The following is a 13,167-nucleotide window of genomic DNA, read 5'->3' as shown; positions in this document are numbered from 1 at the left end:
GCCAGAACCAGGGCTTTGTGGATTGAGTCCACACGACAACGCAATAAGGGTCTCATTATAATTTTTTATTATTACATAAATAATGGCTATTAAATAGAACTATTGACATTTTGGGTTATTATTCATGCTCTGTGGAACATTTATTGTATTTCAGACTTTCTTTTTCTGAAATGATAACAATGATATATATGATTGTGAAGCAGGTACACTGTAAAGCGTCCAAACCTTGCATGAAGTGGGAACATGATCAGTGTTTAGTACAGCTCTTGTACAGGGGGAGGTCGTGTACTGTGGAGCTGAAACTTGCATCTCCGCTGAAATCGTATATACACGTTCATGTGTTCCATTAGTTTAATGCATTGCAAATCATTTCAAATCTATGAAACTACATTCAAAGCAAGAAATAAAATAAAGCCTAAAACTCTGATTCAGAACATTCACTTATTTTAAGATGATAGAAATAATTTGAACAAATGCAAAGCATTAATCGAGTTCCAGTGGTAACCACACAGCAAACTTTCCTAGTTAGTTTGTTTGTCTTTGAAATGTAATATCTTGTGGATCCACCCTGTGACTTAATTACTTCAGTGATCTGGCTTTGATGAGACAGCTGTTCAGTTGTTAGACCATAAGAACATGAGACAATTTCCAGTCGAGAGGAGGCCATTCGCCCCATCGTGCTCGTTTGGTGTCCATTAATAACTAAGTGATCCAAGGATCCTATCCAGTCTGTTTTTGAATGTTCCTAAATTGTCTCTTCAGCCACATCGCTGGGGAGTTTGTTCAGATTGTGACTCTCTGTGTGAAGAAGTGTCTCCTGTTTTCTGTCTTGAATGCCTTGAAGCCCAGTTTGTTTTTTGTTGATAGTTGTTCAGTGTAATTTGCTCTCAGTTCATGGAACTAAATATTGATGATAGATTTAATTGGCGTCTGCCTTGTTCTCTGAAGCTGAGCACCCATCGTCTCCCAGCAGTGGGATCAGTCTGGGCTTTTCCCTTGTCATGCTGGACAGTAGATTAACTTGCTCTGCAACTACTGTTAGACGACTTTGGATCTGTGCAGCTGAGCCCAAGACTGACTCATTATCTTGACACAGACATCAGGGTTGCAGGTGTTCATATTTGGCCACACAGGGGACTATAAGGGCATGCAGAAACTCACTGTCTGGGGTTGTTATCCTTTGCCAAATACAACAGTCTGCTGCCTGTGCGGAGGACGACTGGTCACTGAAACGACCAAATGCTTATCAGGAGGAAATCCGTTGTGACCCACACCCTGTAATTAAAGATCACAGCCTGTCTTTCATCTGGAAATGGCCGGTGTTGTGCCATGAGAGATTAGAAGGCCTGCGTTCAGGGGATCCTCACCTCCCATGTCTTTTACAATAAAGTCAACCTACAGATATCACTTAAAAGGAGGTCAGACTTGTCGGTGAAGTGTCAACAGGCAAACAAGATGCGCCGCTTCCCCTTTCATTTGAATGCAGGCTCATCAGGCAAAATCCACAACATGTTTCTAATCATGACAAACACAGAATCCTGTTTCAATTCACCAGGCACAGACACCGCAACAGCGCAGATCGATTCAGTGGAGTGATATCAGTGGGTCCAAGTTTCCAAGGTTCGACAGTCCCCTGAGTGTGGGCCATGTTAACGGGCAGGGCACCATGCTGGTAATGGTCATTGTGGAGTAGATCCCTGTGCATTGAGGCTCTGAGACTCTCGTACCACCGCTGTGCCAAAAGATGCAGCTCTGTTGACGTGCTGCAGCCGCCTGGTTTTCCTCAGCGTGCCAATGGTCACATTGCCACCCAGCCTGCTGTGTGCAGGAGCTTCCTCCAGCAGGCTTTCCAGTGCCTGTTCTGGCCGCATTTCCATGGCTATATTAGGATATAAATGACCATATGTAGCCAGGACCCCCCCACCCCTCCTCCCACTGACAGCACTGAGCCCTGTCAGCAGTCCCCCTGAAGCATGTGTCAAATGAAGGAGAAGCGGAGAGGAGAAATGGTGCAGACGAAGTGTTCACTTCCTGTCTGGAACCCTTACCATTAACCACATGACCAGTGAGTCCAGTAAACACGGAAGTTACAGAACTTCTTGGTTAAGTGACCCCCCCAAATAAACCCATTTGTCTTTCCTGTGTATCTTGCCTTTTGCTCGTATGGAGCCCCGTTCACCACCAGGCTTCAGTTATCTGAGTATGAAACGAAAAGGAGCTCCATATAAGATCAAATTCTTTCCATCTGTCTTGGATTGAGAGCCGTGACTTATTATTGAATTAGGGCAATTGAGCCGAGTCAGTCCTGTTCATCCGGTGAAGTCATGCACTGTGTCCCTGTAGCGGGAGACGGGAGGGCGAGGAGAAACAGGAGATGCTGTGAATATATGAACAGTGAGTCTGGAGCAGGTATGGACTGGGATTACACATTGGCCCTAGACTTTAGCCCAGACTGGCACTCCACATCTGGCCTGTGAATACTTCACCGACCTGGCAATGCCAACATACACGCGTTCTCACACCTGATCCACCACTGAGCTGCAGCACAGCGACCACAGAACGCCTTCTCTCACCCCCGGAGCCAGCAGCAACCAAACGATTAGCTAGATCGCCCCTTCGAAGGGTATCTCTTCAGTTCAGTGTTTATCGAGCTCAGCTCACACTTACCCCTCCGGCCCACAACACTGACAGTCAGTGGGAAACCTGAGCTTGTCCTGAGTTGTGTAATTGTGATATTTATTTATTTATCTGTGTATTTAAGGTGTGTTGTTTTCCTAAATGTCATGGCACAGCCAGAGCTAGAAAATATGACAGTGGTAAGTTTTAATGAGGGGCAGATACCCTACCAGATCAGCAGGGACACACGCACCCGGGGACACAAATGGAAATTGGGCTTCAAGGCATTCAAGACAGAAAACAGGAGACACTTCTTCACACAGAGAGGCGTCACAATCTGAACAAACTCCCCAGCGATGTGGCTGAAGAGACAATTTGGGAACATTCAAAAACAGACTGGATAGGATCCTTGATCACTTAGATATTAATGGACACCAAACGAGCACAATGGAGTGAATGGGCTCCTCTCGATTGGACACTTTCTGATGATCTTATGTTCTTATGTTCTACTGACGTGACAAAAGGTGCACTGGTGTATAGTAAAGGGTCTCTAATTCTTTACGCGGCAGTATATGTACTCTGTTTACGGCACCGTAGCCTCAAAGGCCTGTTTTTAAAGCTGGCACTATTTAAAAAACCTGTTTCTCCTGCTTCTCCCCCAGAGCCTCCCTGAGCCGCAGACCCCCGCCCTGCTGCCCCCTCCCCCGCCCAGCGGGGACACCCTGATGCAAGCCGTCTCCGCCCTGAGCACCGTGGAGGAGGTCATGAAGTACCTGGAGCCGGACCGGTGGCAGCTGGACCTGGAGGACCTGTACAAGCCCCCTAAGCACATGCTGGGGAAGTCTTTCAACCCCAGGAAATCTAGAGGTGAAGCTGCTCGCCCCGTCTTGCTCTGGTTCATCATTGTTTTGGTTTCTGAGCTCCAGTCTCCCGGAGTCCCTTCCTCCCACGGACCGTGGAGGCAATGATAAACCGTGTCCCTGTATATTCGAGCACTTGAGCCCGCCGCAGATGACTTAACTCATCTCCGCAAAGTAAAAACACGTCCGACTGTTTAATTACAGACTGGCTCTCAACCATGGCTTTGCTTTGCCGAGGGCACAATGAGGAAACAAATAAAAAAACGTTTCCAGTTAACCCTCCTCATTCCAAGTCCCTGTGCTTATGGCCAGTTTTCACTCTTGAATGGTTTTGCTCCAGTGTATAGCGCTTTCTTTCTCTCTCTTCCTCTCCCTCTCTCTCTCTCTGTCTCTCTGTATGTATATTTAGGTTCTTTTGGTATCATGGGAAAAATGACTTAGACATCTGTTTGTATTTCTGTCATACAACCAAGAATGATATATTTATATGTGGGCTGAAAATACAGTCTCTATTCTCCTACATGTAGTAAGAATTGCACAGTTCTGTGGACATGCCGTTTGAACTGACTCCACGGCTCTACCAAACTACACAACAAAATGCTGTCCGTGGTCAACCAAGACTGATCACATCAAATGGAGCCAATTTGAACTGAGTCACTTTCAATACATTTCCTTTGGGAGGTGATTGAGGACGTGGTCATCATTGAGCTCTACGTATCCTTTCAAGTGTTTACACAACAGGAAGTTTTCCTGACTGAACAACATCGCAGTAATTGCACTGAGCCACCGCAGCGGCAAACCCCATTGGTGAATCAGCACCAGGCCGGCACAGACAGCACACGGACAGACAGCACACAAACACTGCCCTTTCCGTCAGTAACACACTGACCACGCAGAAAAGACCTACCGCTGAACCAGAGATCTACACCGACTGGGAACACATGTACAGGATAAACACACAGTATATAAACACATACATTAATACATAACAGCAAAATAAAGACAGAGAAGACTACACCTTATAATTCTGATACTACTACTACTACTACTACTACTACTACTACTACTACTACTACTATACTTCTTCAACTTCTTCTTCTGTATCCTTTGCAATCAGAGTCCAGTTCGGGAACTGGAATTGGAATTAATAAAATAGCAGTTACAGAATAGATTGGAATTGACTACACAGAACTGAGGTGGAATCAAACGTAAATGATTGACTCTAGCTCTGAATGCAGCACACTGGTGCAGTTTGTACCTCTTTGGTCTGACATAATGGCAAGGTTTGGCGTTTGGCTGTTGTTCCAGCCAGGAGGTCGTTTCCAGAGTGTTCAATAAGACTCTGCTGAGCATGTCTCCGATGACATTGTGTTGTTTTGTGTGAAAGCAAGCAGAGCTGAACTTTGCCAGGACGGTTATGATGTGAGGCGCCTCACGTGTGATTGGCCCGCGTTTCGGCTTGTTCGTGTTTGTGAGGCGGACACGTACGGCCCGTGTGATTAAAGTATGTATGCTGTGAATTAATCAAAGGCATCTGTTTCATTCTGCGTCAGCAGGGCCAGATCTCAACCTGTTGAGAGAAGAAGTCAGGCTGTACAGCTGCACGCCGCGCAACTTCTCCGTGTCCCTCCGCGAGGAGCTCAAGCGCACCGATGCTATCTTCTGGCCCAACTGCCTGCTGGTGAAGCGCTGCGGGGGGAACTGCGCCTGCTGCCAACACAGCTGCCACGACTGTCTGTGCGTCCCGGTCAGAGTCACCAAGAAATACCACGAGGTACAGCGGAGCTTTCTTTACCTCGAGCGCGAGAGAGCACTGAGCTGCGCTTGTAAAGATATGACAACTTTGTCTTTCATCTCTGTGTTGCCATCCGTTTATTTTCTGTTTGAATTGGTGTAGTTCTGCACAGGGTCCAGGTGGCAGGCAGGGAGGGATGTAGTAAAGTAAAGACCCACCAAACCCGGCAGGACTAGGTACCAGGGATGGCTCTCTGCTGCTCTACAGCACAAGAGTTCACTTCCCTTCATCCCTGTTTTTACTGCAGTAGATTTGAAAGACCCCTAGATATATATATATACAGTGAGGGAAAAAGTATTCGATCCCCTGCTGATTTTGTACATTTGCCCACTGACAAAGAAATGATCAGTCTATAATTGTAACGGTAGGTGTATTTTAACAGTGAGAGACAGAATAACAGCAAAATAATCCAGAAAAACGCATTTCAAAAAAGTTATAAATTGATTTGCATGTTAATGAGGGAAATAAGTATTTGATCCCCTATCAATCAGCAAGATTTCTGGCTGCCAGGTGTCTTTTATACAGGTAACGAGCTGAGACTCTCTTAAAGGGAGTGCTCCTAATCTCAGCTCGTTACCTGTATAAAAGACACCTGTCCACAGAAGCAATCAATCAATCAGATTCTAAACTCTCCACCATGACCAAGACCAAAGAGCTATCCAAGGATGTCAGGGACAAGTTTGTAGACCTACACAAGGCTGGAATGGGCTACAAGACCATCGCCAAGCAGCTTGGTGAGAAGGTGACAACAGTTGGTGTGATTATTCGCAAATGGAAGAAACACAAAATAACTGTCAGTCTCCCTCAGTCTGGGGCTCCATGCAAGATCTCACCTCGTGGAGTTTCAGTGATCATGAGAACGGTGAGGAATCAGCCCAGAACTACACGGGAGGATCTTGTTAATGATCTCAAGGCAGCTGGGACCATAGTCACCAAGAAAACAATTGGTAACACACTACGCCGTGAAGGACTGAAATCCTGCAGCGCCCGCAAGGCCCCCTGCTCAAGAAAGCACATGTACAGGCCCGTCTGAAGTTTGCCAATGAACATCTGAATGATTCAGAGAACTGGGTGAAAGAGTTGTGGTCAGATGAGACCAAAATCGAGCTCTTTGGCATCAACCCAACTCGCCGTGTTTGGAGGAGGCGGAATGCTACCTATGACCCCAAGAACACCATCCCCACCGTCAAACATGGAGGTGGAAACATTATGCTTTGGGGATGTTTTTCTGCTAAGGGGACAGGACAACTGCACCGCATCAAAGGGACGATGGACGGGGACATGTACCGTCAAATCTTGGGTGAGAACCTCCTTCCCTCAGCCAGGGCATTGAAAATGGGTCGTGGATGGGTATTCCAGCATGACAATGACCCAAAACACACAGCCAAGGCAACAAAGGAGTGGCTCAAGAAGAAGCACATTAAGGTCCTGGAGTGGCCTAGCCAGTCTCCAGACCTTAATCTCATAGAAAATCTGTGGAGGGAGCTGAAGGTTCGAGTGGCCAAACGTCAGCCTCGAAACCTTAATGACTTGGAGAGGATCTGCAAAGAGGAGTGGGACAAAATCCCTCCTGAGATGTGTGCAAACCTGGTGGCCAACTACAAGAAACGTCTGACCTCTGTGATTGCCAACAAGGGTTTTGCCACCAAATACTAAGTCAAAGGGGTCAAATACTTATTTCCCTCATTAACATGCAAATCAATTTATAACTTTTTTGAAATGCGTTTTTCTGGATTTTTTTGTTGTTATTCTGTCTCTCACTGTTAAAATACACCTACCATTAAAATTATAGACTGATCATTTCTTTGTCAGTGGGCAAACGTACAAAATCAGCAGGGGATCAAATACTTTTTACCCTCACTGTATTGTAACACTTTGGGGGTTTTCAGGTCACGGTGAGATGGGGACTCAAACCCCGGTCTCCTGCGCCACAATGCAATGATCTCACTGCATCACTAAAAGGCCCAGGCCTCCTAGCGAGGCTCGAGATTGCTACACTACTCCCCCCTGTCATTACAGAGCACCCTCGCTCTGCTCTTCCATCTCTTCATTGAGAATGGCCTGACACAGGCTCATTTCACACACTTCCGACACCAATGTAACACTTTGTGGGTGTTCGGGTCATGGCGAGGTGGGGAATCAAACCCCTGTCTCTCACGCCACAATGCAGTGATTTTACTGCTGCATTGTGGCGTGGGAGAACAGGGTTCAAGTCCCTGTTGTGGCTGAAACCCCCGAGTTGTTACACTGTCTCATCACTAACTGAGACAGAGCTGAGAGGATGACAGACTGGTGAAGTGGTAGGCAGAGTCCAGTAGCTGGCAGTCAGTGGACCTCGAGCAGCCAGCGCACATCCAGGAAAATGTTGCCCTACTTTTGAATGTTTGACCTTTTATTCAATAGTACTTCTGATAACCCACAGTTTTATGATTGTTGTTATTATTGTTCTTCTGATTTAAAATCAGCACCTGCTTGTGGGTGAGAACTGCGTGAAACCCCAGATCACCTGGTCGCTCCGCAGGTCTCAGACACCTTGTCCGTCTATTTCAGGTCCTGCAGCTGAGGCACCGCAGCGGGGGCAAAGGGTGGCAGAAGACCATGACGGACGTGCCCCTGGAGCACCACGAGGAGTGCGGCTGCGTGTGCAGGGGCGACGCAGAGGGGTAGGAGGCGCGGGCGGTGTGCTGGAGTCAATGCACACTCGCGTCTGTGAAGGGGACCCGGCCGCAAACCTGACTTTCAGGTGTCGCCAGAGCAAACTTAGCGGATAATTATAGAGGAGGAGGTGGAGGAGGAGGAGTAGGGGGAGGAGGGGGTGTGGTGACTCCAGCTGTCCAGTCCAGATCGACAAACTGAAACCAGCGGGATTTTCTGCTACCAGGGGAGGGTTGTTGATGTCTTTTGCCCGGCTCGGAGTTTGTTATGAACAGAAATTAAACAGACTGGCGTCGTTTACTGGAAAGACGGGGCTGCCAATCACCTGCCCTGCTGTGTCACTGAAAAGGCAGCTGCCAGGCGCTGGAGAGAAGAATGGGCAGCGAGCTGAACTCTTGGATGAGCGGATTTATTCTGGGAGGTTTCCTTGGCAGCTGTTGCTCCGGCTTTCCCTGCACATGTCCTCGCTCAAGAACGTCCCGAACTCCTGGGCAGTTTGGGAGCGCTGTGTTTTTTATTTTCTGTGGTTTTTAACATTCATGCACTGCTATGTGTGTTAGAAATGTCTTCCCCCTGGCACTCCTTCTGGGACTTCACTGCGCCCGTCCTGAACGGCCCAGACTGCCTCCGTTCTCCTCCAGCTGATTGAATGACTGTATTCGAGGAGTCCTTTAACACGGATCCTCATCACGTTACACGTGGAACGCATAGCTGATGTTTTTTTTTTTACATGTATAAGTCTGAATGTCTTCCTCTGTCTAGTTTTTTTAGCAGACCGTTTGTCTTTTTATAATCCTTTTCAGTACCGTTGCATATATATATTTTTACCAAAGGTATTTAACATTTACTTGTTTTCTCTCTATTGCCAGCGTTACCTTGTCTTCTGTTTTCTTTTTTGTTGTGATGTTTTTGTCATTTTTGTAATCGTTTGCGTGTAACAGACATATTCAGACTGTAGTGATGGCAAGGATTATGGGACATCATAGAGATCAAAATTCCTCTTTTTACAGTGATACATGTAAACCTCAGGCCATCCAGCTCCTTTGTCTGTCTAGTCTCACAGCAGAAGCCTGAGTTTTTGTCTTGTTTGTTAATTTGTTTTTAACAGAAGTGAAATACACAGTCAGTGTAACTGTTTGCACTGAGCGCGGTCCACATCCAACTGGACTCGGTTTCAATAAAGCCTGTCTGTTTAGATTAATGCACCCTGAAGGAAACTAGACCGAAATAATAATAAAACACAATAAATAAAAACAAGAAAAGATCCTGAATATCATTAGCATATTTGATGTTGGATGTCTTAACCGTGGGTAGCTACTGGAGACAGGGAGAGAGAGATGGTCCAAATGCTGACTGCAGTGTTGAGCTACGTTTATGTCTGAATATGTTTCTGTCTCTCGCAATGTGTGTGTCATTTGCCTAGCACTCCTACAGTGGCACTTATTCGCAGCAGTGACTTTCTACTGAGTTTGCAACACCTCGGCAGGCAACAATCAAATGCTGTTGTGTGTTTCAGTAACACAAACTGAACATTTATAAACAGTTAGACACCGAGAAATGAACATGCATCTCGTAACACATTCGCATTAATTACACTGCTATCGTTAGCACTTCCGCACTGCTTCTTAATGACCGTGGGAACATCTTTCCATGTTCATATGTCACTGAGCCCATGAACACGTAGTGGATTTCAGTGTGTCCTTCCGCACAATACTTAGCCGGTTGATTTTAAGCTGTCTGACTTCCCAGTAAGAAACATAGTCGTCTGTATTTCTGTAAGGATCTCACCCTTCGTGCCTGACAGCAGTTACAACATATATAACAGGATCTGTCACTGCATCATTATGCGTAAATAAAGTATGATTGAATACATACTTAGATGAGGTCACATGTTACACATTTCTACAGTTGTGCACCAATGCTGGAGAGGTTTTCTTCAATGGTCTCACGAAGATCGTGTAAATAAAAAGCTTTGTTTTCAACCTGCCATGTCTGTAGATTTTCTTCAACGCACTCATAGAGACTGATATTATATATTAGGTCTTCATGATATGTGTATTTATTTATTTACGCCACATAAATGCTTGGCTACATCAGCACTCCAACTCACTGGGCTGTGAAACATTAACCATGTCCTGGCATACGTGTTAAAGGCTTATTTGAAATAATATAACTCATCTGCTCGGTGAAGAGCTCCAATCGAGCTGCCATAACATACAATAGCTAAACAATTAGCGGATTTGTTTCTGTTCAGACAGCTTGTCCGAACATTAAAGCCCAGCTGTAACGCTGAACCGAGGAAATCTAATTAGAAGCAGCCCAGCCTACTCTTTGACCAAGTTAGGAAAAGCTAGCCTAATTCTTCTGGGATTTCCTCACAAATTGGTGGTTTACCATGTGTTTAACTGTTGCAATTCATTTTCTCCCAATTTAGGAGCTGTGCTGAGGGCTTAGGCCAGGCTCAATCAAAGACCGCCCCCCCCCATTCCAGTACACAAGGCTGCCCTGGAAGAAGCCCTGGTCACGGTTTCATTAATAGATTAGGGAGCTGTTCCATAATTAGGGATCTGGCTGTTCGGGGACGGAACAGAAAAGCCTATTATAATTATCCCTATTATTATTATTATTATTATTATTATTATTTATTGGCAGACACCCTTCCCCAGAGTGACTGACAGTTGTCGTAAGATATACACATTTCTCGAGGAGAGAACGGTAACAGCAAGAAAACACAATGTAGTCTGTTCATCCTCACGCTTTACACGGCTGAGGCCTGAGTTCAGAACGAGGACCAACGGAGAGGCAATGGGGTCCCTCTTCACGTGTCACAGAAGGTAGGGCCCCACCCAGACGGCACTCAATGTCTACTGTCAATACGAAGATGCTGGAATGACAACAGCTTGGGCTGCGTACGATTAATCTCACAGGTGTTTCTCACAATGTGCCCACAGACCTAAGCGTGGGAGCAGAAGCGCAGTCTATTGCCCTTATCATGAGGTAAGGTGAGAAAGTAGCAGCTTGGATACCTGAAAGAATTAAGGGAATTTAGGAGGATAATTAAACGTATTACTGGTTGATGTGACAAAATAATTCGAACTTCTAGAATGATCAATAGTGTGATTTTGTCACATCTCCTCTGAGAAAGCGGTCTTCATTACGAAGGACATATTACCAGCAATCACTCTTTGGTGAATCTATCTTTAAAGAATCTCGAGGCACATATTTATTCCCTGGCTCTTCTTAGCAAACTCATGGCCCGACAGGATCAAGTGTGAAATCGGTTGTTTCTGGGCTGTAAAGGATACGTTGGAATAGCAGAAACTGATCCCAGTGCAGTTGTGTTTAACACCCCGAGTGGCCATCTGGATTGTGTTGGCTTACGTCCTCTGACAGATGAGGGGAGGGGGCTGAGAAATTATTCACACACTGACGCGAGGAGGTACTGCGAAAGAAAGGGAAAACGCTGGGGAGCATCTGGACACACACAACGCTAAATTCTTAACTCGTTCTGCTCCTTGCAGGATTGATTACACAGATGTCACGAAATTAAGAAAGAACTGGTGCTTATTGCCAAGGCTGTAATATGAGGTACATATTATACAGTAGAACCACACAAGACCCTGTCAGTACGTCTCTATGCATGCCCCTGATTTATTTGAAAAGAATTTTAAGAAATGAATTCCACTTTTCATGCAATACTGAGGACAGGGAAAAAATGTTCTTGATCTTGCACTGTCCGCAAATAATTTCATGGTAGATCCGTAGCCAGTGAACACAGTAACATCATCAACACATTTTACAACCTTGCTGCAAGCTTGTGATTTCTAATATAATTCTTACAATGTTTACACATCGCTGGTGATTTATTTGTGAAGATGAAGAGAAGTTGCACTGTCATAAATATCATCCGTGAACACCAAAACGCAGAAATGTTGCGGTTATGTTGCAACAATATTGTTTTCCTTCTCACAATGCTCAACATGGCATTTTATTATCTCAGTGTATAAATGTATGTTGTGCAAACAAGATTGTCGTGACAGAATAGTCATATCACCTGTTCCTGAAGTACAGTCCGTGTCTAATGGTGTTCAGCCTAAAATTACAGTAATAATTTATTGTTGTGATTCAGTTATTTCAAGAGTGGGATAATGCAAGTTGCAAGTCAAATTGTGTGCATCACTTCATATTAACTATTTAATAGCTGAAAAAAAAACTACAGAAGTGAAGGTTGTGGGGAAATTAGTAGTTTAATTAATCTTGTCATTAGCAAACAGAACCAGTACAGAGCCAGGAGTGAAAAAATTATAGATGAAGAATGAGATACAGACCAGTATATTGATGTGCTTCTTGGTGACATCTAGACGACAGGCTAACCCACGTACAGGACAGTGATGTGGAAAAGGTATTCTTCATTTTAGTGTTTTTCTCCAGAAAGGTTGTGACTGTGACTATTGTGTATCTGTGTGCAGCAACCGACAACACAGTGATGTCAGCAGGGATTACGTGGACCTCACTGTCCTCTGAGGGAGAGTTTATGTCATTGTAAATATGTCCCTAGTTATCATTTTCCTGTGAAGCACATCATCATTGGCAGTTTACACACTTGGTTGCTGTTGAAGAAAATGTATTTCTCTGACGTTGAGGGATATTATTTATCACTTTTTGGGTGTGTGTGTTTGTTTTCAGAGGTTTTTATTGGCTCTTAAAGGGCGTACTGTATTTGTCTTAAAACTTCTACATAACCAAGACAACTTAAAAATCCTTTGCATGCCCCATTTACGACTGAAAGCGCACCATGGGAAAAACATGTCTGGAAAAAGACTTGAGGAGAATCATTTCACTAGACCGAGATGAAAACTAACTCAATTAGGAGAAAAAGCGATTCCTAGCCCAGGACTCCCACTATGGGCGAACATGGCAGCTTTCTTCAATTCTGTTTTATTTTTCCTAGGCCAAACTTTAAATACATAAATAAACATTAAAAGGCATGTCTCAAAAGCATCTTGGCTATTTGTCTTTATTTAATCCAAATAAATAAACATGCTTGTATTTCAGATTTTCTTGGGTGGGAAGCTTGTTTTAGTTTGAAATCAAGACATTCAGGGTCGTTCTGCACAGTGATTACAGCGGTTTATGGACTGGATGTGAGTAGACTGCATTAATTTAGCCCTGAGCCCAGGGGTCAATTGTGTTTCTTTGGTCCAACTGGGTCTCTCCATTACTGAAATGATCTGACTGTTT

At 44.9% G+C, this 13,167-nt stretch overlaps 1 protein-coding gene across 1 annotated transcript in view; it reads left to right on the top strand.

Annotated features, from left to right (window-relative positions):
• pdgfc (platelet derived growth factor c) overlaps positions 1–9,908 on the top strand; it is a 59,703-nt gene extending 49,795 nt beyond the window's left edge. The window contains exons 4-6 of the mRNA XM_066717999.1: positions 3,279–3,483; positions 5,033–5,250; positions 7,822–9,908. Of these exons, the coding sequence (XP_066574096.1) occupies positions 3,279–3,483; positions 5,033–5,250; positions 7,822–7,938 (540 nt within the window). The 3' untranslated portion in view covers positions 7,939–9,908. The remainder of the gene's footprint in view (positions 1–3,278; positions 3,484–5,032; positions 5,251–7,821) is intronic.
• Positions 9,909–13,167: the final 3,259 nt, after the last annotated feature.

Source organism: Amia ocellicauda, chromosome 12 (assembly GCF_036373705.1).
Source record: "Amia ocellicauda isolate fAmiCal2 chromosome 12, fAmiCal2.hap1, whole genome shotgun sequence".
Lineage (NCBI taxonomy): Eukaryota > Metazoa > Chordata > Actinopteri > Amiiformes > Amiidae > Amia > Amia ocellicauda.
This window is presented reverse-complemented; position numbering and strand designations above follow the sequence as displayed.